This window comes from Protopterus annectens, chromosome 10.part0, assembly GCF_019279795.1.
Source record: "Protopterus annectens isolate FY-2018-M chromosome 10.part0, PAN1.0, whole genome shotgun sequence".
NCBI classification, from domain to species: Eukaryota; Metazoa; Chordata; order Ceratodontiformes; family Protopteridae; genus Protopterus; species Protopterus annectens.
In genome coordinates, this window is record NC_056744.1 from 979,254,614 (window position 1) to 979,282,336 (window position 27,723).

A 27,723-nucleotide genomic window follows, 5' to 3' on the forward strand; every position below is an offset into this window, starting at 1 on the left:
TTGGGCAGAAGCAGATGTTCTGGACAGTCCTTCAGGACCTTGAACAGAAGTCTTGGAAGCACAGACAAAGGAAGGTATGCATAGAGGAACGTCCCTGTCCACTGGAAGGAGAAGGCACCTGTCTTCCAGGCTAGTGGAGAGGGGTTTCTAGTGCAGAAAAGAGGAAGTTGGTGATGTTCCAGGGTAGCAAAAAGGCCCCTCTGTGATATTCCCTACAGCAGAATGATAGCTTTTAAGACCTTCCTGTTCAAAGCCATTTGTGAGGGTTCTCCATGTTCCTACTTAAATAGAATACTGCCATGTTCTCCTGAGAGGGAATATACACTGAAGTGTCAGATTCAGGTGGGAAGCACAGTGCCAGGCCTCCTGCGCAAGCATACACAGGGGGAAGAATGCTGAGCCTCCCTACTTGTTTATGTACCATATCACTGTGGTGCTGTCTGTGTACACCAGCAGTGTTCTTGGCTTCCAGAGGTGTGAGAAGGTCTAAGCCTGCAGGTTTAGGTTGAAGTGGCCTTTTACAAGATGGGCAGGCCAAACTCCCCACACCCTGTCTGAGACATCTGTGAACAGGATTTGGTTGTATGGGACTGCAGTGAATTGAAGGCTAGGGTTGAAAATGACCTGATTGCTCCACCAAGTTCTTTCTTGATGCAAGTCAGAAGAGAGATGAGGGCATCAAGAGGGTGTGAGGGTTGGGACCACACCAATTTCAGATACCGCTGTATTTTTCTCATGTGTAGTCTGGCAAGGGGAAGCATAGGGATTGTGATAGCCATGAACCCCAGTGTCCTCAGGATTTCTCTTACTGTAAACTGAGTCTCGGTGGAGAGTGTTCTGAAGTAGTTGGATAAGGTGGGAACCTTCTCCTGTGGGATAAAGACATGCATAGTGCAAGTGTCAGTCTGCAAGTAAGAAAGATCAAGTCCTGGGTGGGACTGAGGTGAGTTTTTTTTTAAATTAAAGATGAACCCCAAAAGAGTCAGGAGATGTACAAGTGTAATGAAGATGTTTGAGCAGGGTGTCTTTAGAGGGAGTCTGGATAAAAAAGTCGTCCAAGTAAGGGAAGATATTTTATGCCCTGGGTGCGGCAAAAAGTCACCACTGTAGCAAAACACTTTGTGAAACTCTTGGAGCTATAGACCTACCAAAAGGTAAGGCAGTAAACTGAAAATGTGACAATCCAGTAAGGAGCCTGAGCAATTTTTTGCAGGTAGAGTAGATGGGAATGTGCAGATAAGCATTCTTTATGTCTAGGGATACCAAGAAAGCCTGAGGAAGAAGTAAATCAGAACAGTGTGCAAAGAAAGTATTTTGAAAGTGAGGACTTTCAGGAAAGTGTTTATTCGAGAGAGGTCCTGATGGGTTCTCCACTGACCTTCCTTTCTTGGAACAAGAAATATCCTTAAATAGAAATATTTTCATAAGAACATTAAAGGGACCTCCTCTATGGTTCCCTGTGCTATTAAGTCTTGAATGATAGGGTTCACAAGGTGAATCTGGTTGGGTGGAGGCAGGAGCATTTTCCTTAGAGAGGGGGTGCTTTCCCATGTCATAGCATAGCCCTCCCTGACAATGTTCATGACCCATTTTTTCTGAGGTCATTGTTTCCCAGAATGGGAGAGAGAGAGAAAGTCTTCTTGAGAGGGGGAGGACAGGCTGGGATTTAGGAAGGGTAGAGTCACAGGGGCCCGCTACCAAACTGAGGCCTCCCTGAAGTGGTATCCCTCTGAGGTTTATCTGGGAATCTTTTCCTAGGTGCTTTCTTTTGCTTACGAAGAGGGCCTTAAGTCTGTCTTAACAAACTAGATTTTGCTGGACAATTTCTGTTACCTAGGAACTGTGGAAAGAAGAATCTGATGGCAGTCTTTCATTATTTTGCCTTGTTCTTGTAATGTTTTGAAAAGACTGGCAGTTTGTGGGCCTAACAGAAGGTTATTATCCAGAGGACAGTCTAAAAGTTTAGACTTGAAATAGTCAGGAATACGCTGACCTTGTAGAAAGGCATACTGTGTGATGACTGAGCCAGTAGCAGATGCCCTTAAAGAATCATCCACATCATCAAAACTGCACTTAATGCTATGCCTGGCTATTTGTGAAGTCTAGAACACTAGGGTCTACATATGATGCTTTGAATGTGGTGTCTGAGGCTCTGTGATGGTCTTACTCAAGGACTGAAACACAGAGAGCAAAAAGTTAATCATTTGAGTTTGGTAGTTAACGGCTCTGAAAACCAGGGTGGAGGATATGCACACTTTTTTTATCCCACCTAGTCAGTGTTCAACTGTCCTTAACAGTGAGACATACATTAGTACTGGGAAGCAGCTTGGAAGGCTTGTAAAAGGTCAAGGAAGCTGCAGCAGGATCCACCACAGGGTTTTTGTATAAGTACATAAGTTCATCAAGAACTTTATAGAACCTACCTGGCATTTTGGGTGCTGGAGGTTGAGAATCAGGCATGGAGGCATTGGCTTGAAAGGTATTCAGGTATGCCTCCAGCAAAGGGGAGACTGGAGGTGTAGCAGAAGCTCCTATCTCCAAAAGGTTGTAGTTCCTCTTTTGCGACTGTGACACCTGTTTAAGTTACCATTTAAAGTGCTTCATCATCCTTTGCAATATTTCTCCACAGGAAGCCTCTTCCAAGTAAGGGATCAGGAGAGAGCGAGTCTCCACTGTCAAAGGAGAGCTGATCTGCACAATATAGCTGTGAGAAGTAGACTAAAGAATGGTCTAAATCTGCACAGGTTCCACTTCCTTGAAGGAAGACTCTAATGCCTGTTTTGTGGTGTAGCTTGTGTAGGCTGTGCCACAAAGGATGGAGGCTTCAGGAACATACTGGCTTTTAATAACCCCTGAGAAAAAGCTATCCATTCTTTTTTCAATGGAAGCTGAAGTAGACATTTTGGGTCCTCTGAAATAATGTGGTGCAGTTTATCGAAAGATTCGGCCTGGAAGGCCTCAGGAGCCAAAATAGCCTCCGGCAGGGTCATGGTACAGGGCTCTTGTGATACAAGTCTGATGTACTACAGGTTCAACCACTTCAACAGGTGCATCTGATTTGGAGACAATGGAATATGAATCATCTCTGGGCTTTTTTAAGGCTTTTCTTGTGAGGAAGGCCAACATCTGGGGGTTTTGACATAATAGAGTGGGCTAAGTTTTTTTAAGTGCAGAGTCTCAAGGAAGGTATTAAGAGTGGAGAGCCCTGACTGAAGAGTTTTAGGAACTAACGACTGACAAACAGAACAAGATCTGTAGTCATGTTCAGGGCCTAGAAAAAACAGGCACTTAAGTGTGCAAGTCCTCTTTGTTTGGAATACTGCCTACAGCACTTGCAGTTACTCCTCCTAGTTAACATCTAATAACAATTAATACACAGTCAAAAAGTTAGAAAGGAAGAATCCCCAGTGGGAGACTTACCTGATAATGACAAGTGAAGCTATGATACCAAACTATAACAGTCAGTCGGGTGCAACGACCTGCATTCAGGCTGGTGGCGAGATAGTCTAATGACTGCGTGCACAAGTCCGTTTGCATACCCTTACGCTGTCTGGACTTATGCCCTCAGGAAGGTAAAGCTCTGGTATCCCCGCACGTTGTCAGTGGACAACGATCCATCTGCTATAAATACTGCAATAATGATTTCAGTCAGGACATCAAGGTAATTTGGAACATATATTTTGGGAGTGCAATGAGTTGGCAGACTTTAAAAATTCCCTACAGGGTACATTGACAAAAATACTGGGTGAGCAAACGGGGTGCAACTAAGGAAATGAAAGGTTATGGCTTACCATAACTTGGCATCTGTGTTGTCTTCCTTCATTCATCCTCACAATAAGGTCTCAGATCTGACCCTCGAATCCGGCTCAAAGACATTCCACACACTTGGATCTGACTCTCAAGCTCCTCCCTCATACCCATAACGCCTAGCATCCACCCAACTACCTCAGATCAATTTCAACAACTAGCAGTCATATATAAAAGATTGGTAGAAGAGGCTGAAAAATAGGACATAACAGTCCCTGCATCATCCAGGTCCCTCAAGAAACAAAGTAGGGGGATGGTTGGGTGAGAATGTGAGGATTAATGAAGGAAGACAACACAGACACCACCAGGTCATGGTAAGACATAACCTTTAAATCTGATGTCCCCTTCATTCCTCCTCACGATAGGGTTAGAGTCCTCAGATAAGTAAACCCTGGGTAGCCCTCATAGGAGGATATGCCAAAGCACTATTGAGCCAAAGGAGGCCCTATTCCTGGAAATAACATCCAATTTGTAATGCGATACAAAAGTGTGATTACTAGACCATCAAGCTGCTGCACAAATGTCATCAATGGAAGTTCTGGTATAGAAGGCTGAGGAAGTAGCCATATCATTGGTGGAATGTGCCCTGGCAGGTTTAGGTAATTCCAGTACCTTGGATGAATAAATTAATGAAATGCAGTCAGAAATCCATTTTGCCAAGGTATTTTTGATACTGCTTGTCTAAGTTTATTGGAGGAGAAGGCTACAAAGAGCTGATCAGACTTCCTGTGTTGTTTGGTCCTGTGTAGGTAAACATGAAGGTTTCTAGGAATGCATAGAATATGAACAGCATACTCCCCTTTGTTACAAAAATTGGGAAAGAACACTGGCAAGTGGCTGGATTGATTTATATTGTTCTTGGTAACTAACTTTAGGCATAAAGGATGGATTAGTGTGTAAGGACACTATCTTTATGAAACAGAATGTAAGGAGGTTTAGAAGGTAAGGCTTGTAGTTCAGAAATCCTCTTAGCGGAAGTTACAGCCACTAAAAGGGCCGTCTTCCATGACAGAAATTCAATGTCACAAGTAGCTGCTGGTTCAAAGGGTCCCTGTGTCAAAGCCTGCAGCACAAGAATGAGGTCTCATGGGGGGAGATGGAGCCTTAATTGGGGGCCTTAATAAAAAGACACCTTTCATGAAGAATTTGCAAAGTCTAAAGGTGAACAAAGAATGTGACTGACTTACTGTGTGGAATTTGGAAATAGCAAACTGCAATTTGATAGTGGAGAAATTAGCACCTTCGTCGAAAAGGGTACTAAGAAACAGTAACATATCTGAAACCGATGCAGAAAAGGGGTCAGTGTTCCTGCTTGTGGCCCAAATAACAAATCTCTTCCACTTACCATTGTAGAATTTCTTGGTGGAAGCCTTTTGTAAGGCCAAGAGAATTATTCGGACTGGACACTAAAGCCTCGACTGTCTCACTAGGCTTGGAAGTGGAGGAACCAAGCAGTCAATTTTAGGGCTTGGAGGTTCAGATGTTGCATTCTTGATGGGTGAGAAAGGAGGTCCTGACTTCGGTCCAGAATCCAAGGAGGATATTTTAGATAAGACCACAGAAAGGGGAACCACACCTGTCAAGGCCAAAAGGGGAGCAATGAGGATGACTGAACTCTTGACACAAACTGCTGAAGATCATGTTCACTACTGACTGATTGAGGGACCACTTGTGTGGAATCAGGAGCGATCTGCTGAATCTGTCTGCCAGATTGTTACTTTCCCCAGGATATGTGCTGCAATCAGAAGGTGGACCAAAGAGATTGCCCACTCGCACACTCTGATGGCCTCCCTGAACAGAGGACAAGATTGTTGATGTACCAGACAACTGACATGATGTCGGTATGTACTGCAATAGTTCCCAAGGTGAGAATGTCCTGAAAGGCTTTCAACGTTAGTAAGACTACTCTCATCTCTAGGACACTGATATGTGACCTGGTCTTGGAGGGTGACCATGTGCCTTGGACCATCTTCCCATTTTAACACCCCCCCCACCCGAACTGGGAAGCATCTGTGGTCACAGTGGCCAACGGAGGGTTGTTCGAAAACGGTCTGCCTAGAATAACACTGTCTGACTGGATCCATCAACTGATGTGACACCTGCAGATGAGAGTCAGTCTTATGCGAAGGAACAAGGGCTGAGACAGAATGGACCACTGAGTGGCTAGTGTCCACTGTACAACCCGCATGAAAAACCTGGCTAGGGGAACTAACAGAATTGCTGCAGACATGGACCCCAGAACCTGCAGAATCAAGTGGGCCATGGGGGCTTGTGGGTCTAAAAATTGCTGAACCTGGTTCCTCAGAGTGGCTACTCGGAGTGAAGCAAGAGAAGCTATGTGGTCCCTCATGTTGAGCTGCGTACTAGGTTCTAAACCAGAGTAAGGCTGGATTTATTCATGTTTACAGTGAAGCCCAGGGAGGGCAATAACTGCAGTAAGTAGTCTCTGGCTTGAATTAGTTGATGCCTCAGGTTGGCGGTCAGGAGACAATGGTCTAAATATGGAAACATTTGAAATCTCCTGAGCCTCAAGTGAGTACCTACCACTGACAGGTATTTGGTGATTACCTGGGGGGGGGGGGCTGTGGTGGGCCCAAAGGGTAGTGCTCTGAATTGGAAGTGATTGGCTCCCAGCCAGAACTGCAGGTATCTCCTGGAGCACTTGTCTATTTTGATGCGATAGCATACATCCCTAAGACCTACAGAGCACATCCAGCCACCTTTGTGCAACAAAAGCAGAATGGACTGAATCTTAACCATTCGGAACCTTGACTTCTTTACACATTCGTTTAACTTGCTCAGATCCAGGATGGGTCTTGGGTCCTCTGCCTTTTCTGGCACCAAAAAGAAGCGGGAGTAGGTTCCAAATCCTCTGCATTCGGTTGGGACGTCCTGAATGACTATTTTTGCAACAGTAGTTGGATTTCCTGTGCTGCCTATTCCCATTGCCTAGGTGGCACATCGGGAAGGCTTTTGGAGTTTGGGGGAAGCAGGGAAAAGGGAATATAACCACCTCTGGATATTACACTTAGCACCCAATGGTTTTGAGTCAATTGGGTCTAGGCTTCAGGGTGTAAAGCTAATTGTCCCCAAATGCCTCCAGAGACGGTCAGTCGGGAAGCATTTCAGGAGCACTGGAATGGCTTATCGGGAAAGGGGGTTCCCGAAAGCCCTGGTTCTGCAGAACCCCTCTGCATCTAGGATGGTGTCTACCATCAAACCTTCCCCTTCTGCCTCTAAAGGAGGGTTCTCTGTGCGGGTCTTGGAAAGGTTATTGGGACTTGTGGAACCACATTTTCTTGCCCCCACACTGGCTTCTGGAGAAGGACCTCTGGGGGTAGAAAACTTGATTTCAAGAGAAGAAAGGGTTTTCCTGTCCTTCTCGCTGTGGGTAAATGCATCTCTGACTGACGGCTCAAAAAGAGAGGAGCCTTCGAAAGGGACATTGATAAACGATGCCTTAAAGGGCTCTGCAAAATCACAAGCCACATCCAGCTATGACTCCTTAGGAGAGTCCCTAGCCAGCTGCTCTTGAGGTGCCCTCCGTGGGATGGGAGAGTAACCTCACTGATAAGTTGGCGATAGATGAAAGAGTGGTCAGCTTGGGAGCAACTTTTTTAAATTCCTCCATAGGCATAGACTCAGAGAGAAGCTGAAAGTTCTTTGATCATGTCCCTTTGCAGTCCAGTAAAATGAGCTAGACAGTTTAACAACCTCAGCACAAAGATTGCCAAGGAGTAAATACTCTTCCTAAATCTGTCCAGTGCTCTAGACTTCTTGTTAGGTGGAAGGACAATGGCAGTTTCTTCTGCCAGCTCTTTCTTGGTAGCCGCCACCACCATGATAGCATCGACTACGGGATCCATACTCCAGTGCTTGTCTACAGGGGCACTAGAAACCGATTGGACCATTTGGGTATGAGCTCGATGGTGCCCAGTTCCCTCCATGCTCAACGAGACACTAAATCCACTAGGGGATCTGCCGGGGGTATCCAGGACGTAGCTGGGCCCATCCCAAACATCTCCAAGAGAACAGACTCCTCGCAGGAAGGAGGATGGCAGACTACCCGCCTTTCTGCTTCAGGATTTTTAATATTTTCCCAAAGGAGATGTAGTCAGGTGGGGATTGGGGGGATCCTTCCCCCTCATCGAAGTCAGTATCCCCTGTTAAAGTCTCCAAACGGGAGTCCACATGCCTCATTTTTGAAAATCCTCTTCCGAGAGACTTCCTCAGCCAGGTATTCTGGGGACGTGTCAGAAGGGGATCCCTCCTGAGCAGGGAAATCTTGGAGGCTGCCAGGAACAAAAAGACTTGTGGCAGGACGAGCGAGAGCCAGGCCTGGATCTGATGGGGGGATAGAAAGGTGGATTGGGAGACCAGTGCGGCTGAATCTCCAGCCCAGGAGAAAACCCTCTCCACTTCCTGGAAAGTCAATGGACCAGGAGAAGCCCTTTCTGCTTTCCCTGGAGCAGAAACTACTGAGGAAAAACAGGCAGGGCTCACTCCAAATCCAAGACCCCCAGAACGGACTGGACCTGAGCTATCGAGTGCCGAAGCACCTAAGGGACGGGATGGCTCCAAAAAAGATGGAGCCAATCTTAACCTCCTGGACCCAGCTCCAATACCATGGCTCTGAGACTCGCTCCACTGCAAAAACGTTGGAACTGGGCTCGTTGGTGGCATTCTCAGTCTCGAGGAAGGGAGCTTCCTCTGCGCCGAGTCCAACTCGCATGGTAGCCCCAAATCCTGAAACTCTGAAGCTGAGAGACAGATTGGAGAAGGAGTCCTGATGGGGTGACCTGGGTAGCTCATGGATCTGACAGGGGACAGAGCCGAGACTACCCCTGTCTGGATCTGGGCCTTAAGAAAATTCCTCATCATCCTGTTCATGCCTGCCTCGGACCAGCTTCTTGAGGACCTGGAGAAAGCTGAGGAGGGAGGCCGGGAGTGCTTAGACTTGGAGGATAGAGCTGGGAACTTTGTCAAGGTCCTCTGATCCAAGGGAATAGGATCTAAAGTGGGAGCTGACTAAGGTGTAGGGAAAATAGTAATGATCTTCCCAGTAGCTGTAGAGGCTATAGGATCCTATTTGGAAGGTAACTTCTGCGGAACCGAAGGAGTCAAATCTGCAGATATCTTGGGCTTCTTGTTATTAACAGAATCCCTAGGGGAGGAAGGGATGGACCTCTTTTTAGACTCCTTAGAAGCAGAGGAAGAAGCCAGAAAAGGGGTCTGAGCCTCTGGAACTGAGGAGGGTAGAAGGCCCCTGAGAATAAGTTTATTCTGTTAGTCTGCAAGTGCTGTAGGAATGAAGGTGGCACAGATGGAACACTGCTTTCAAGTGATCGGCACCCAGGCAGTACACGCACTCCTTGTGGGCATCCTGCCTGGGGATTTTATGCTCACATGAAGTGTAGCATTTAAAGCCAGAAACCGGTTTGTCCGCCATAACTGACAAAAAAGCCCAGAACCCCCCCATGTCAATTACAGAGGTAAGTACAAATACATAAACTACTAAACTATTTTCTACTGGACAGTAAGCCTAACTCTAAAAATATATTAATTATTTTAGGAATTTATGAAGAGGAAGTTAAACTAACCTAGTCTACTTTTTTTTTTACAGAAAGAAGGAAAAGGGAAAAAGAAGATGCGTGTGCAAACACACTACCCAAGAGAGAAAGAGAGGGAGAAAGAAGTACAAAAGAACCTCTGATTTACAGTTTTGAAGCAAAGGCTATCAAAACACAGTTAACCCACGCTTGAGAGACCAAATCCATGTCTGACTCGCTGGAGGGGCAAACGACATCTGAGGTAGTTGGGTGGGTATTACGCATTACGGGTATGAGGGAGGACCTTGAGAGTCAGATACAAGTCTGTGGAATGTGGCTGAGCTGGATCAGAGACCCTATTGTGAGGAAGAATGAAGAGACATCAAATTATTTTTTTGTGCTGGAATACAGGATCTTAATTGCCTGGTAAGGCCTTGTTAAGTTTAATTCTGGTGGTTACCAAAACAAGCAATTAATAGAAAATGGAAATCAAAGTTCAAACCCACTGTATTTGAAGTATTGAATATTCTAACAGAGATAAGAGAACTGGAAGTGAGATCTTTGAGAAAATGGTAGGAGCAAATTACATGGGAGAAAAATGGAAATGGTCAGAACAATACATGTAAAATAATGTTTTGTAGGAGGTGTGTGGGTTAAAGAAAGGCAAAAATTGATTAGTTTATGTAGTGCTGAATTAATGCTAATTACAAAAATACATGTGATGTATAATGTTTGCAACTGGGAATAGGTTAATATGGTTTGTTTTATTTTACATAAATGTATGTTTGCCTATGTCTTAAGTGATAACCCAATAAATAAGTTAAAAAGAAGACTTTGCAAAGAAAACCTGTCCCTGTGGAAACTGAAATAAGGCTGATTCATCATAAGAGCTTGTAACTTGGATCCCCTTCTTGCAGAGGTCAGAGCAATCGGTAAAATTGTTTTCCATGTTAAGAATCTCAAGTCAGCCATGTTAGCTGCTTCAGTTGGAGCAAGAGTTAACTTCTCTAACATAAAATTACGATCTCAAGAAAGGGCCACAAATTTTCTTGGAGGCCTCTTATGCAAAAGCCTTTTCAAAACACTTTGACATGAGAATCCATTGAAAGAGGAGAATCCATGGACAGACATGCTGAAATGGCTGATAAATTAATCTTGAAAGAAGAGTAAGAAAGGCTAAAGAGTAGCAATTTACACAAATACTGTAAAACCAGAGAACAACTATCCCTGAAAGGGTGCTGTCAATGTTGATGGCACCAAACAGAACAGCTTTTCCACTTGCTAATATATGATTTTCTAGTAGCAGGCTCTCCTGTTTCCATTGGTACCTGCTGCGTGTCATCAGTAAACAGGTACCTAAAAGAAATTAAGTCCCTATTATCCAGACAGTCAACTGAAGTTGATTGGCATTGGGATGCCTCAAACAACCCTGTCCTTGTGTGAGTAGATCCAGTCTGTGAGGAAGCTTGTGGTAACTGCCCTGGCTATCTCTAAAAGAAGGGAGACCCACGGTTGCCTGGGCCTGAAGGGAGTCACCACAACAATGATCTTGGGGATTTATTCCGATTCTTCAGGAAGTACCCTGGACATTAGTGGAAAGGGTGGAAGAGCATACAGGAATATACCTGTCCAAGGAAAAGAAAAGGCATCTGTTTCAAGGTCTTCTGCATAGAGTCTTGGAGGAGAATCTTGCTAGTTGATTATTCAGAGAGAAGTCAAAGAGGTCTACTTCAGGATCTACTCTCCAAAGATAGCGTAAATCTTGGAACCCCCCCTGATCTAGGTTCCTTTCATAAGTGTTTGCTCTTGTCCTACTCAGCTTGCCTGCCATGCAATTTTTCTCTAACAGAATGTACACTGTAGAGTAAGACTGTGCTGTGAAGCTGTATCCCAAGCTAACATGGCTAGTCTGCTGAACGGCTTGTTGATGTGACTGTGGTATTGCCAGTAACCTGAAGAGGTCCAAGGGACCAAAAGTGATTCTGACAGTTGAGTGCCTTAATCAGGCAATCATCTCTTTTATATTTATGTGCTTGCATCCCACACACAGCACACGTTTAAACCTCCTGAAACCCCAAGTAAAGTCTGATGAGTCTGTGGTGAATGACTGCTTTGGAAAATGGAAGGAGACAGGCAGACCTGATTTAGGGATATCTGCTGTCTCTACCAAGTAATTTCTCTTCTGACAAATTCCAGCACTGGGATTTGAAAAGACAAGGGACGTTGGTGCTGGGACCAAACAGAGATACCACCGTATCTTTCTGATGTGGAGTCATGCCAGGGTTATCATGAGAACCACAGAAGCTATTAGACCTACAATCCTGAGGCATTCCCTCGTAGTGACTGAAGTCTGACAGGAAAACTCTAGAAATAGATCTACATATAAATCTATATTTTTCCTGCGGAAGAAAAGCTCTTTGAACTGTGGTGTCTAGCTGACATCCCAAAACACAATCTTGTAAGAAACAGTCAAGAAAGACTTCTGAATGTTGTCTAGGAATCCGACATTGTATTCAAGAGCTCTCACTTAGAGAGATTTCTGACACTTTAACAAAGACTTTTCAAAGATACACAAGTTGTATTAAAATGTTAAAAATATGGATACCCTGTAGCCTGTGATGAGCTACAACTTGAAATTGGCACTGTGAACACTCTTCATACAGTGAACAGTCCAAAAGGTTAAGGCAGAAAACTGATAATGTGATCCAAACACAGTCTTAAGAAACTTCTGAACTCTGGATGAGTAGGACTGTAATAAGCATTTTTTAAATCCAGTGTTAGCAGGAAACCTGAATGAGGAAGAAGAGGTAACAGGTTGTGAAGTGACATCATTTTGAATTTGGGCAGTGGCACAAACAGGTTTAAGTAAGTGGTCTCCAAGTATTTTCTTTCCTTGGCAATAAAAACATCCTTGAATAAAAACCCTTTCTCACATGGGAAGGAGGAAAGTACAGTTGTGTACACTTACCATAAATGTAGATGTTTGAGTGTATTCACTGTTGCAGTCATCACATTTGGGTTATCCCTGCCAGGATAGCCCTCGGACGGCTCGAATACCAGAGGCTTAGTTTTTCTGCATCGGTTGCTGTTGCTTCAGGACTGGCGTCAGGTTGTCAGTAGTATAAAGTAAGCCAGCCGATGTAATTTCATCAGTTTTTCTTGCCCTGTCAGGAGCCACCAAGTGGAAGCCAGGTTCTGGTGGAAGAACTCCACCAGTAGAAAGTAAATGCCAAAATATCCCTTGTAAGGCAAGAGAGAGGAAAGAAGAGGGGGATGGAGGGAGGGAAACCAGGACTGCAACAGTGAATACATTCGAACATCTACATTTATGCTAAGTGTACACAACTGTACTATGTTCTTCGTGTTTCACTGTTGCAGTCATCACATTTGGGCTGATTCCCAAAGTTGAGCAAAAGGGTGGAGGTAGTCAGTGAGACTAGGGGCTGGCTAGGATTCCCCGCAAGACTGCAGTGTCCAACCCTGTCCAACCCTGCCCTGGATTTGGAGAAGATAGGCAGATGGTAATGTTTGGTGAAAGTGTGAACAGATGTCCAAGTGGCAGCCTCCAGTATGTCCATGGTGGGGACTCATCTGACGAAAGCTGCAGAGGTGGAGGCGGCTCTGGTGGAATGAGTCCTGACCCCCTGAGGGGGAGGCTTTCCATGTTGCTTGTAACAGAAATGGATGTAGTGTGCTATCCATTTGGAAATTGTTTGTTTGGAGATGGCTTTGCCATCTGCCCCTGCAGCAAAAATAACCAGCAACTGATCAAACTTTTTGAAGGATTTAGTCCTGTCTAGATAGAATCTGAGCTGTCTGTGCACATCTAGAGTGTGCAGGATCATTTCCCCTTGTTTTGTGGGTTAGAGAAAAAGGTGGGCAAATGAATGGATTGGTTGAGAGCCACACTGGACACCACCCTGGGCATGAAGGATAGGTTAGTCCTGAGGGAAACCCTGTCAGCATGGAAGATGATGAAGGTATCCACAGCCATGAGTGCTTGTAGCTCGGAGACACTTCTGGCTGAAGTGATGGCCAGAAGGAAAGCTGTCTTCCAGAAGAGAAATTTTAACTCTGCTGAAGATGCTGGATCGAAGGGGGGGGGGGGGCGGCAGGGTGAACTTTTCCAACACAAAGTTAAGGTCCCAAGCTGGGGTATGTGCTCTTCTGGGTGGCCTCAAGTTGCTAGCCCCTCTTAGGAATTATTTGATCAGAGAGTGTGAGAAAAGGGGCTGCTCAGCGGGGAAATGAGTAGAGCTAGTAGAGGCATGAATTGTATTAGAGGAAAAAGAGAGACCACTGTGTAGCAGGTCAGTTAAGTAATTCAGGATGAGAGGGAGGGAGGGAGGGCTGTGCCATATCGGCTTCCTTAGCCTGAATCCAGGTGCAGAACCTTTTCCATTTGTTAGCATAATCTGGCCTCACGTACAACATCCAGAACCTGTTTACTGAAGTTGGCAGATTGATCGGTTGGTTAGGGAATAAGCCAAGTTGACAAATTGAGGATCTGCAATTGGGGATGCATCAATTCTCCTTCCCTCTGGTTCAGGAGGGTTGGGGTCTGAGTGAGATGCCATGCTGGCCGTGGGGACAGGCTGCGCAGCAGTGGGTACCAGTGCTGGCGAGGCCAGTCTGGAGCAATAAGAATTGTCCTTGGTTTTTCCTCCCTTATTTTGAGCAGTACCCTGGGGATGAGAGGTAGTAGAGGAAAGGCATAGACCGATAGATTGACCCAGGGGGAAAGACAGGGCATCCACTTTCCAAGCCATGCAGTGATGTTCCCTGGTGCAGAATTGCTGAACTGATGGTTGGTGTGGGAGGCAAAGAGGTTGAGCTTCGGGGTGCCCCATTTCTGAGTTATTAGGGTAAAGGTTCTTTTGTCTAGCTGACACTCGTGTGGATCCAGAAGAGTTCTGCTTAAGTGGTCTGCCAGAGAGTTTAGATAACCTGGCAGGAATTGTGCTAACAGGTGGAGTTGCATGGCAGAGGCCGTGTGTCAAAGGGTAATGGTCAACCTGCATAGAGGGTAGGAGTGAGTCTCTCCCTGCTTGTTGATATACCACATCACAGTGGTGTTTTTTGTTTTGATCAGGAGAGCCCCTGGGGAGAGAAGGGGCCTGAAAGCTGTCAATACGTGCTGGACAGCGAACATCTCTTTTTGGTTGATGTGCAGATAGATTTGCTGTGGTCTCCATGGGCCCTGTATGCATCTGCCATCCAGGTGTGCACCCCAGGCATAGTCTGATGCATCTGTGGTGAAGATCTGGGCAGTGGGGGGTGGTGAGAAATGTAGTTCCTTCTTGTGGGAGCATGCTGCTGCCCACCAAAGAAAATCTTTTCTGAGGCAAGGTATCATGGGTATAACAGATTCTAGATCTTGAGAGTGTTGACACCAAAGGCTTTTTAGGTACCACTGAAGTTTCCTCGTATGCAGTCTGGCATATAGAATGAGTAGAATGCAAGATGCCATGAACCCCAGGATTTTCCTTGCAAATAACTGGGGTCTGGTGGCTAGTTGAAAGAAGGAGGATGTCAGGTAAGTTTGCTTCTCTGGTGTAAGGAATGCCATCTGGGATGCTGCGTCCAGGCTTGCTCACAGGAATATAATCCTTTGGGTGGGTGGGTACTTGTTTGGATTTCTTCTCGTTGATTGTGTACCCTAGGGAGGTCAGTAGGGACTTTACAAAGGCCAGGTGCTTGAGCAGCTTTTCCTGATTGTCTGCCCGAATTAGGCAGTCTAAGTATGGGTCAATTTGAATATTTCTTTGCCTACAAAAACAATGGCCGGAGCCAGACAATTTATGAAAACTCTGGGAGCAGTAGATAAGCCAAAGGGAAGGGCAGAGAACTGAAAGTGCAGAGAGCCTGCCCCGAAACGTACATATTTCCTGCATAACTCCCTGATAGGAATGTGGAGGTAGGCCTCTTTTAGGTCTGGCATGGGTAGCAGTTGCCGGAGGGTGAGCTTTTTGAATTTTGGAATCACCAGGAAGGTGTTTAGAATGGATAGATCGAAAATGGGGTGCCAGGTACTCTCTTTTCTGGGTACCAGAAAGAGTCTGGAGTAGAAACCTTGGCCTTTCGGTTCTGCAGGAACGTGTTCTATTACCCTCATAGAGAGCAGGGAAAGGACTTGCTTTTGTGCCTCTGCCCACTAGTTTGGAGGTAGATCTGGGAATCCTTTTGGAGTTGGAAGAGTGTGGAAAGAAAATTTGTACCCCTGGGACACTATGTTGATGACTCAGCGGTCGTTGGTAATGGTGGCCCAGGTGCTTGCGTGGAAGGAGAGTTTTCCTCCTAGGGGTAAGTGAAGGGGGGCAGGGGGAGGGGGTGGGGGAGGTGAGTCATTGTGAGTTCTTACCAAGAGGGGTTGGCTTAGAACTCCCTGTTTTTGAAGTGGAGGAATTCCACTGTTTTGATCTCTGCATTCCCTGAAGCTGCTGTCGGGGGTGTGTGGGGGGGGTCTGCTTCCACTGGGTCTGGGCTGAACTGTCCTGGTGGAAGCAGAAAAGGACCACTGCTTGGAGGTGCAATGCCTGCTGAACATGGGTGGCTAGACCTGTAAGAAATCCTTAACTGTCTGCATACATTTAGCTTTTTCTTCCACCTTTTTTAAGACTTCCTCTGCCTTAGTGCCAAATAAGTTGTCTTTGTGCAATGGCGCATCCAATAATTTAGATTTAACATGGTCTGGCAAGGGCTGTTCCTTAAACCATGCAGGTATTCTAAGGACAGAACTGGTGACTGCTGCTCTGCAAGAAACTTCTAGGGTGTCAAAACTACACTGCAAGGTGTGTATGGTTACTTGGCTTGCAGAATACATTAACTCTTGTAACTCTCTAGATTCTGCACAAGCAGGAAAGGAAGACACATTTTGTTTGAGGAGTTCCAAGGTAGGTTGCTGAAATTTTAGCATATGGAACTAGCAATTAAGTGCTCTGAAAGCAAGAGTAGCAGAGGTGTATGTTTTTTTTACCCAATCTTTCTAGTGCCCGAGAATCCTTATCTGAGGGGATGGGAGTCTTAGCAGAGGTTGCTGCCCTTGAGAAATTACCTCGGGCTCAGGAGTAGGATTTTTAAAAAGAAATTTGTGAGAGTCAAGGACTCTAATGCCTGTCAGGTTTTCTGGGTGCAGGAGGGAGGGTGTCACGAGTCAAACTGGATTCCAGAAGAACATCGTCCACAACATCCAGGACTGGGGGAATGGCCAGGGGTCTGTGCAGTGGAAGATCTAAGAATTTCCCGAGTCTCTTTTTTTGACTGAGAGTAGTCCTGACATTCCCATTGGAAATGCTCTCTTAAGGTATGAAGGGTTTTCTCAAAGGAAAAGTCCTTGAGGGGAGAGAATGAAGGAATGGACTCCTCTGCATCAGAATCCTCATAAGCAGAGAGGGGGTTGCATGTCTTCATATTTAGATGCATCAGAGTCATTAGACTCCTGTTCAGACAAAACTACTGGGGACATATCTCTTTTTCTTTTTGGAAGGGGTAGTTTGGCTTCCCCTGATCAGCATGATAAGGTCTTCTGCCATTTTAAGCATTTGAGACTGAGGCAAGGAAGCAGGTGGCTGAGATTGGGTTGTCGGTTTCCTGGGTGTGGTTCGTACCCTGGGCCTTAGAAACTCAGTAGTTTTTGAAAGAAAGGTAGACGCGAAAGAAGTCGTGGGTTTGTGTTGAGAACTGGTAGTGCGAAGTACTTCCTCGAAAGCCGGTGCCTGCTCAGCTGTTCCGGACACATCCAAGGGAGAGACAACCACAGGATCCTTAGTCGAAGAAGAGTTTTGCGGCATACTGGACTCCAAAAGGGTCTCGGTAGCGGCCTGCAAATCCACAGAAGCGGGCATGAGGGGCTGCGAAAGCGCCTCACTGAGGAGCAGAGAACTGATGACTAGCTTAACGGAAGCATCATCGGTAGGTTTGGACCTGTGCGATCTGTCTCTATCTTTTTCAGAATATCTGCTGCTGGATGGCTTACCAAAGCCATATTGGAATTCAAGGACTGTAAGCGAGATTATCTAGCTACAATAAGGGCCCAACGACATATAGTTCTGCCATTGAACAAAGCACAAAAGCGACAGCGGGGGACATCATGGTCTGGGCCTAAGCAAGCGACGCAGTAAGAATGAAAGTCTCGGTGTGGTATTTGCTTTCCACAGGCGAGACAAGTGTTAACTTTTTCTGACATCGGTTAGTGCAGAAAAAAGGATCCCCAATGGGGTACTTAGCTTTAGAAGACTTCAGCTTCAGTTCGGAAGATGAAACTCAGATAATGGCAGACAGTCACTCAAGCGAACTGCTTTTGCTTTGGGCTCCACGGCAAGAAAGACTGATGTAATGGCATCAGCTGCCTTACTTTATACTACTGATGACCGGACGTCAGTCCTGAAGCAACAGCAACTGACACAGAAATACTAAGCCTCTGGTATTCGGGCTAGTCGAGGGCTACCCTGGCAGGGATAACCCAAATGTGATCACTGCAACAGTGAAACACGAAGGAAGTACAGTTGTGTACACTTACCATAAATGTAGATGTTTGAGTGTATTCATTGTTGCAGTCATCACACTTGGGTTATCTGCCTGCAGGTAGCCCTCAGTCGGCCCGAATGCCAGAGACTTAGTATTTCTGCCTCAGATGCTGTCACTCCAGGACTGATGTCAGGTCATCAGGGGTACAAAAACAGGCAGCAGACACCATTATATCAGTTTTTCTTGTCCCAAATGTCAGGAGCCCCCCCAAATAGGGAGCTAGGTCATGGTGGGGAACACACCACCAGTAAAAAGTAAATACCAATACCCCCAAAAGGGGTTAGTAATAGCCACAGATAGGAGAGAGAGAGAAAGAAAACCAGGGGGCTGCAGGGAGGGAAACCAAGACTGGAACAATAAATACACTAACACCTACATTTATGGTAAGTGCACACAACTGTACTATGTTCTTCGTGTTTCGCTGTTGCAGTCATCACACTTGGGTGGATTCCCAAAGCTGAAGAAGGGTGGAGGCAATCAAGAAGAGTTAGGGCTGGCTAGTATGCCTTGCAGGACTGCTGTAGCAAATCCTGCCCTGGATTTGGAAAACACAGGCAGGTGGTAATGCTTGGTGAAGGTGTGTACAGAACTTCAGGTAGCAGTCTCCAGGATATCCCTGGTAGGGACTCCCCTGAGAAATGCTGTAGAGGTAGATGTTGCCCTAGTGAAATGTGTTTTGATGCCCTGAGGGGTTGGTTTTCCATGGTGCTTGTAGCGGAAATGGATGCAGTGCGCTATCCACTTGGAAATGGTTTGTTTTGAAATGGCCTTGCCCTCTGCCCCTGTTGCACAGCTGACTAGTAACTGGCCAGATTTTCTGAAGGGCTTAGTCCTATCAAGGTAGAATCTGAGCTGTCTGTGCACGTCCAAGGAGTGCAGGATCCTTTCCTCTTTATTTTGAGGATTAGGGAAGAAGGTTGGCAAATGGATGGATTGATTGAGAGCCACACTGGACACCACTTTGGGCATAAAGGAAGGGTTAGTCCTGAGGGAAACCCTGTCAGCATGGAAAATAATGAAGGGTTCAACAGTTATGAGTGCTTGTAGCTCAGACACTCTTCTAGCTGAAGTGATGGCTAGAAGCAAGGCTGTTTTCCAAGAGAGGAATTTTAACTCTGCTGATGCAGCAGATTCAAAGGGGGGGGGGGGGGAGTGTGAGCTTTTCCAGTACAAAGTTAAGGTCCCAAGCAGGGGTGGGTGCTCTCTTTGGTGGACTTGAGTTGTTTTCCCCTCTCAGGAAATGTTTGATAAGATCATGCGAGAAGAGAGGTGGCTCAGTGTTGTAATGAACAGAAATGGCAGAGGAATTTATCTTAATGGAGGAGAAGGACAGGCCTTTGTGGAGTAGATCTGCTAGGTAATGCAGGATAAGAGGCAGAGAGGGCAGTGTTGTGTCCTCTCCTTTAGATCGAATCCATGAGCAGAACCCTTTCCACTTATCAGCATAGGATTTTCTTATACTGGGTCTTCTGGCTTCAAGAATGACATCCAGCACCTGTTTGCTTAAAGTTGCTGGTGGAGAATTTAAGGAATAAGCCAGGCTGCAAGATTTAGTGTTTGCAGTTGTGGATGCAGAATCTGTCCCTCCTGCTGAGAGAGGAGGGTTGGATTCTGGTGTAGGTGCCAGGGTGGCACCAATGTCAGGCTGCGCGAGAGTGGGTACCAGTGCTGGCGTAGCCAGTCTGGAGCAATCAGAATTGTCCTTGGTCTAGCCTGTCTTATCTTGAGTAATACTCTTGAAAGGAGGGGCAGATGGGGAAAAGCATAGATTGAGAGACTTACCCAATGAAAAAATAGGGCATACACTTCCCAGGCCCTGTTGTGAGGATTCCTGGTGCAGAATTTACTGCACTGGTGGTTGTAGGTGGAGGCAAAGAGCTACACCTCTGGGGTCCCCCCATTTCTGAAGGTTGAAGGTGCTGTGCCCCAACTGCCAATCGTGTGGGTCTAGATTTCTGCTTAAGTCGTCTGCCAGTATGTTTTCTTTGCCTGGCAGGAATTGCGCTTGCAGATGGACTTGAATGTCCAAGGCCGTGTTCCACAGGGCCACGGCTAGCCTGCAGAGTGGGTAGGAATGGGTTACCCCCTGCCTGCTGATGTACCACATAACTGTAGTGTTGTCTGTTTTTATTAGCAGTTGTCCTGGAAAGATTAGGGATCTGAAAGCTGTCAGGGCATTCTGTATAGCTAGCATCTCTTTTTGGTTGATGTGCAGATGAATTTGACTTGGGCTCCAGTGGCCCTGAATACATTTTCCATCCATGCGTGCACCCCAGGCATAGTCTGATGCGTCTGTGGTTTGGGTCTGCGTGGCTGGGGGTTGAATAATGCCAGTCCCTTGTGGTTGCATGCTTCTGCCCACCAGAGGAACTTTATACTTAGACAGGGTATGATAGGAATGACTGTTTCCAGGTCCTGAGAATGCTGGCACCAAAGATGTTTTAAGTACCACTGGAGTTTCCTCATATGCAGTCTTGCATATGGAATCAGCAGTATGCATGAGGCCATGATCCCTAGGGCTTGCAGTATTTTTCTTGCAGATAGCTGGGTTCTGGTGGCCATTTGTTTGAAGTAGTCTGTCAGATAGACTTGCTTTTCTGAGGTGAGGAATGCCATCTGGGAAGTTGTGTCCAAGCTTGCTCCCAGGAATACAACCTTTTAACTGGGTACCAGTTTTGATTTCTTTTCATTGATGGTGTACCCCAAGGAGGTGAGAAGGTTTTTCACAAATGTCAGGTGCTGCAGCAGCAATTCCCGACTGTCCACCTGAATCAGGCAGTCTTCCAAGTACGGGTAAATTTGGATATTTCTCTGCCTGCAGTATGCAATGGCTGGAGCCAGGCATTTTGTGAATATTATGGGCGCAGTAGATAAGCCAAAGGGAAGTGCAGAGAACTGATAATGCATAGACCCTGCCCTGAAACGTAGATACTTCCTGCATGATTCCCTTACGGGGATATGCAGATAGGCTTCCTTTAAGTCTAGGGTGACTAACCAGGCATCCTTGGCTAGCATTGGGAGAAGCTGTTGCAAGGTAAGCATTTTGAATTTTGGTACCACCAGGAAGGTGTTGAGAATGGAAAGATCCAGGATTGGGTGCCAAGAGCCCTCTTTCCTGGCTACCAGGAAGAGTCTGGAGTAGAATCCTTGACCCCTCTGTTCTACTGAAAACAGCTGAATATCTCTGATATTGAGCAGGGAAAGTACTTGGTTTTGAGCCTCTGCCCACTGATTTGGAGGAAGGTCTGGAAACCCACTTGGGGTTGGCAGTGAATGGAAGTAAAATGTGTACCCCTGGGATACAATGTTGAGGACCCAACGGTCCTGAGTGATGGGCATCCAGTTTTTTGCATGAAGGGCAAGTTTTCCTCCTAGGGACTCAAGCAATTGGGCAGGGTTGGGGAGTGGAGTAAAGAAGTCACTGTGAGCTTTTTCCATAAGGAGGTGGCTTACCACTCCCTGCTTTAAGGGTGGGGGCACTCCAATTCTTAGATCTCTGCATACCCTGAGACTATAGTCTGGGTGGTCTGTTTCCCCTGGGTCTGGTTTGAGAAGGCCTGGACGGGGCTGGAAAGGAACACTGTTTGGAAGGGCAATGCCTATTGAATCTAGGGGGTTGCACTTGTAAGAATTCTTTATCAGTCTGCATAGACTTAACTTTTTCTTCCATCTTTTTAAGAACCTCTTCTGCTCTGGTGCCAAACAAACAGTCCTTATTCAAAGGACCGTCTAGTAACTTTGATTTGACATGGTCTGGCAAGGTCTGCTCTTTCAGCCTAGCATGTCTTCTCAGTACAGAGTCAGTGACAGCTGCCCAGCAAGATGCTTCTACAGCGTCAAAGCCCAAAGTATGCTTGCTGACTTGGCTTGTAGAGTGCATAAGCTCCTGCAGTTCTTTACTTTCTGCACAGTCTGCAGCATGTGAAACTGACAATTCAATGCCCTAATAGCAAGAGTTGCAGAGGTATATACCTTCTTACCCCAGCTGTCCAACGTTCTGGAATCCCATTCCGAAGGGGAGGGATTCTTGGCTGTAGTAGCCTTGATACCTGTAGGCCCCTGGGAAATGATCTCTGGGTCAGCAGTAGGATTCTTGAAAAGAAATTTGTGAGTGCCAGGTACTCTGTAGTACCTATCTGGTTTCCTAGGGGCAGGAGGTAAAGTGTCAGGAGTAAGACTGGATTCCATAAAATCATCATCCACAACATCCAGGACAGGGGGTATTGCTAAGGGCCTGTGTTGAGGCAACTCTAGAAATTCTCTGAGTCTCTTTTTGGACTGAGGATAGTCTTGGCATTCCCAGTGGAAATGCTCTCGTAAGGTATGCAAGGTTTCACCAAAAGAAAAATCCTCTGGAGGGGAGGCAGAGGGAATGGATTCCTCTGCATCTGAATCCTCATAAGCAGATAAGGGCATGTCTTCATAATCAGAAATGTAAGAGTCATCGGACTCCTGGTCTGTAGAAGCTGAAGGGGACTGGACTCTGTCTCTTAGCAGGGGAAGGCTGACTTCCCCATATCAGCTTAACAAGGTCTTCAGCCATTCTAAGCATTTGTTTTTGTGGCATGAGAGCAGGTGCAAGCACTTTGGTCATCGGTTTTCTAGGTGAAGTGCATACTCTGGGCCTAAGAAGCTCGGTAGTTTTGGTTAAAAAAGTCGTCGCTTTGAGTCGAATATCGGTTGAGCAAATAACTGCCTCAGAAGCCAGTGCCTGCTCAGCGGCTCTGGACCCATCCAAGGTAGAGACATCCGCAGGTTCCATAGTCAAAGCGTCTCGCAGCATACTCCAAATGGGTCTCAGTAGAGGCCTGCGAATCCATTGAAGCGGACATCAGGGGCTATGAAAGTACCACAATGAATACCAGAGGACTGGCGACTAGCTTAACGGAAGCATCGTCGGCAATTTTGGACCTATGCAGTCTGTCTCTGTCTATCTTTTTTTCAGAATATCGGTAGTTGGATGGCTTACCAAAGCCATTTCAGAATACGGAGATCAAGAGAGAAAGAATTTGGCGACAAAGACAGCCCAACGACGAATGGTTCGGGTGTTCAAAAAGGCACAAAACCGACAGCGAGGAACATCGTGGTCTGGGCCTAAACAGGTGATGCAGTAAGAATGAAAATCTCTGTGAGGTATTTGCTTTCCACAGGCAAGACAATTGTTAACTTTTTCTGACATCGGTTAGAGCAAGAAAAAAGGATCCCCAATGGGGTACTTAGCTTTAGAAGACTTCAGGATTATTAAATTTGTAAACGAAGATTCGGGTAGCGGCCGACTGGCACTTGTAAACTGCTTCTGCTAAGGGCTCCTCGGCAAGAAAAACTGATGTAATGGTGTCGGCTGCCTGTTTTTAAACCCCTGACGACCTGACGTCAGTCCTGAAGCGATAGCAAGTCTCTGGTATTCGGGCCGACTGAGGGCTACCTGCAGGCAGATGACCCAAGTGTGATGACTGCAACAGTGAAACACGAAGATCATCATCTGGTTCTATCACTCCCTGAGCCACCATGTGATGGACAGGTAGAAGGGGAGAGTCTTGTCTGGAGGATGAAAAATCCATCGAAAGGAAGAATTTTCTCCCATTGCCATCTTTAATCTTAATAAATGATCTCAAGATCCCATTTTCTGAAAAATATATGTTGCCACAGAGAAAAGTGGCTGGCATGGTGCGAGGGGTGAACAAAGTCTCTTAAATAGTTATTCTGACTTATCTTCTGTCTTTGGTCTTGGGAGTTTCCAGAATTCTTCTTGGAACTCCCTTGCCATTTTTTCTTAAATGCCCGTTTACCTGCATTTTGTTTCTTATCAAAATTAGATAGGGAGATAGAGAATCCCTCAGAAAATTTGGAAAAGGAAGAATGAAAAATCTGAAAGATTCCCTGAACCAACTGACCCCTTTCATCACACTTTTTGATAACCTGTGCAGCCTAAGATCCAAAAACTAAATCTCTCTCCAAACAGGAATTTTAAAATCTCACTTTTTCACATCAACTGGGAGGTTCTGAGAAGCGGTATGCAAACTTCCTCAAAACAGTACTAGATGCCATAGCCTTTGAGGACATATCAACAGAATCACACACACACTGTATACAGTGAGTAGTGAACTGAACAAAAAAAATATTAAAAAATTAAAGCAGATTTTGTGCACACTCGGAGACATACTGTCGAATGCTAACTTGCTGGTGGTGACCAAGAAGCTCAATTCACATGTCTGGACATGGGACAGAATGCTTTAATGGAATGCCAATAGCAGATGACAGGGGACTCCAGCATCCCACTGTATTAGGGTTACCACCTATCCCTCTTTAGGGACTAGAATCTAGAAAATGTGACCACTGTAAAGACTAGTTTGTGATGAATGGTTTGCAATTTAGATGCATTAAGCATTCCCCGTCAATTATTATAAAATATTAAACAGAGTTCTGTGCATTTTTTGTACAGTCATAAAAACTTATTCTTAATAAATATGTTTATAATTACTATATGCTATTATGCTGGTACTACTATAGAAAACAGTACTGCAACAAAAATGTAGGTACTTGGGAACTGCAAAAAATGCCAAAATGGAATAATCATTAAAATAATTATTAAAACAGATTGCTTACCATAAAATATTTATCAGTGCTTAATTAACAAAAAATCATGCAAAGAAAACAAAACCTAGTAAGTCCAGTGCATTTTTATTCTGTTTTATCATACCAGTGTGGTTTTTACTTGCTAATATGCCACTGTTCTCTGCACTCTCAAAAATGAACAAACTTGGCATCCCTCAATAGAGGTCATGATAAACTACCAAACAAAAGTTAGATAAAACATTAATCTTACCAGAATGAGTCAATGATAAGGACTCATCAGACCAACTTCCAGAGGTGTTACGGCAGTTTACTAAAAGCTTGACCTGTGATCCAGCATTAACATTTTCTTGTTTAGATTTCTGCTTTGAAGTGGAGGTACTTGTCTTAGAAGGAGACTATTAAAGGAAAAAAAATGCTGTGCTCAAAAATGCCAATGAAATGTGCTGATACTGCATACCTGACTTGCTTTAATTTCATTTTGAAAAGTGTACATTTAAAGTATATAAAAACAATATACAAAAACAGTGTTCATAAAATAAAATTCTTTAATACATGGTAAAACAACCAATTGTATATACAAAGTACTCACCAAAATCATATATATACAATACTATGCTGTCACAGGCAAAGAGCTTAATGACTAGCACCTGCAGGTGCTAGGAATGATCTGACAAACCATTGTTAACAGATATCCATATGTGATTCTGGAACAGACCTGCTCCAATGCTTCTGTCAGTATGTATAAAGGCAATCCCCTTCATCACTCCCCCTAGTTCATTCCTGAATGCCATCCTCAGGCCAGACTGTAGAGAAGTTTCACAAAAACTTTATAACACCACCTGGAAAAATACAAACCTCCCTTTAGGTGAGGGGGATCAGTAAATACATCATCTACATAACTTCTAGGGATGTAAGACAAGCTAACCGCTAACCACAGTCTTGATGCTCCAGTGTTAGTATGAAAAATCCATATTCTTGTACTAACTCTGACAATTTCTTGCTATAGGTACATCGTAGAGCAACAGCAACAAAATTCAGGGAGAGGTATACTTTTCATGTCACTTCATTATATATGCCTAGCTCTGTGGCACACAGGGATGAAGTCCTGACCATGACCCAGAATTCCATGGTTGCATTATCATCCCTACTGATGTGGCACGCTCATCTCTCCTTTGGGAACACTGGGGTCCATATGCTCTTAGAGGCAGCCTGGGTGGTGTGATGTCCCTGGTGGTAAATGGAAGAGACCATTTCTTGTGCGGTGTTGTGGGGGCAACGCCTCATGCAGATGACAGCAGGATCATCACTAGAGACACCATTGCATGTCATTACTTTCATATCTAGGAACAAAGTACATTCTAGGTAATATTGTGAACGGAATTTCCTCAGCTTTCTTGGGGAGGATTATCCTTTATAAAATACGCCCCCCAACACAGTAGTCCCAAAAGATGATCCAATCTGGGAAGCCATCTCTTGCTTCTACCATCTGGTATAAGTGTTCAGGGATACCCAAGTCATTACTGCACAGATGTCGTCTATCAACACATGTCATTAGAAGCCTGTAGAGGTGGCCATAGCTCTGCTGAAATGAGCTTTTGGTGAACTAACAAGTGTTTACCAGTTGAGGCATAGCAAAAGGATATTTAGTCCAAAATCCATCTGGGCAGAGACAGACACTTTTACATTTTCTGTTAAGGATGAGGGTAATGAAGATCTTGTTTCAATCTCCTGTATCCTTAATTCTGTCCAAGCAGAAACTAAGGAGTCTATGTGCATCCATGCAATCCAAGAGGACTCCCCTCTGCTTTCATATTTGGGGAGGAAATGCAGAAGGTGAATTATATAGTTAAAGCTAGTATTGCTGACTACCTTGGTCACAAAACATGGGTTAGTACAGGGAGTTACTCTGTCCTTGTGGAATTCCAGATATTGATGGAGAGGGCATAAAGTTCTAAAATTCTTCTGGCTTAGGCAATGACCACTAAGAAGAATGTCATCAAGGATAAACATCTTAGGTTGACTGAGAAAGTTGACCCAAAGGGAGGCCTTGAGCAACCTTTCCAGGATAAAGCTCACTAATGAGGGTGTCTTACATGAAATATGCCTTACAAAAAGGCCTTTACACTCTAGAAGCAGCTAAGGAGGTGGTGTTGCAGGTGTAGAAGAAGGTGGACACAACCGCTACGTACGGCGAGTAAGGAAGAGGACAAACTTTTATCAAACAGTTTTGCCTGACATGTGAGCATGTGATGCACCTGGGTCTGTCACAGGGATATTAGTCTTATACCAACTTGGCAAAATTCTACCACTTGCCTCAGACAGTCTCTGTCAGGCTAAGATTTGCTTGACCTTGAGTGTGATGCTGGAGTTTCTAGATTCAACCAAGAACAGGAAAACAGACTGACAATTTCAGGGTAGTTACAGCTGGGTGTGACAGCTGGGTGTGGATTTTCCATGGATGAGTGAATGCAAAGACTGAAATTTGAGAGGAATTCAGCTGAATCTTTTGTTTAATTGTTGTTCAAATTGTGTGTGTTTCTTTAAAAAGTCTTTTTTTTTAATTAAAAATGCTTCATCACAGTTGTTGAGTTAAATTAGGTGCAACTGCATGAGGTACCTCCAGATCTGTCCTGCATTTTCTTGACACTGGTGCCCATTTTCCAAAGTTAAAATTACACACTTAACTGACATACTGTTCTTCCATTCGCGACATCACCATAAAGTTAACTGAAGTTTATCCTAGGAGATGTCAATGTAGGGGATGTCTGCAAGTGCATCCACAGACTTCAATAGATGCCCTACAGCACATGTGTGAGTCCCCATCTATTGAAGTCCATGGATGCACCCAATACTATCCCTCAAGTGACATCAGTGAGAGATGCAACAGAAATACATGGCCATTTTCTTTTACAAAGCTTTTTATTAAGAAACAATGTCCCTTTTGGTATGTACCGCACAAGACATCTACAACAACTGGAAAGGCTGCAGAAATACCTCACAAAGAGGATTACCAGCATCAAACAGATGCCCTACACAGACCGTCTCAAAAAACTCCAGCTTTACTCCATTGCATATCTTCTACTCAGAGGCTATCTCTGCCTAACATACAAAGCTATGTCAAACCCAGAGCTGTTGGACATGCTCCACTTAAAGAAATCCCAATCCCTCCGAGCTACACACTCTAGGGATCTAAACCTTGTCACCACAATAAACAGAACATGCTGGAGGGATAGATTCCTGTCCCAGAGACTTCCCATACTCTGGA

The 27,723-nt window shown here is 45.1% G+C and overlaps 1 protein-coding gene across 1 annotated transcript in view; it reads right to left on the reverse strand.

Annotated features, from left to right (window-relative positions):
* Positions 1–27,723, reverse strand: part of CEP350 (centrosomal protein 350) — a 3,609,946-nt gene that overhangs the window by 391,949 nt on the left and 3,190,274 nt on the right. Inside the window, exon 27 of the mRNA XM_044085746.1 lies at positions 24,709–24,853. Coding sequence (XP_043941681.1) covers positions 24,709–24,853 — 145 coding nt within the window. The remainder of the gene's footprint in view (positions 1–24,708; positions 24,854–27,723) is intronic.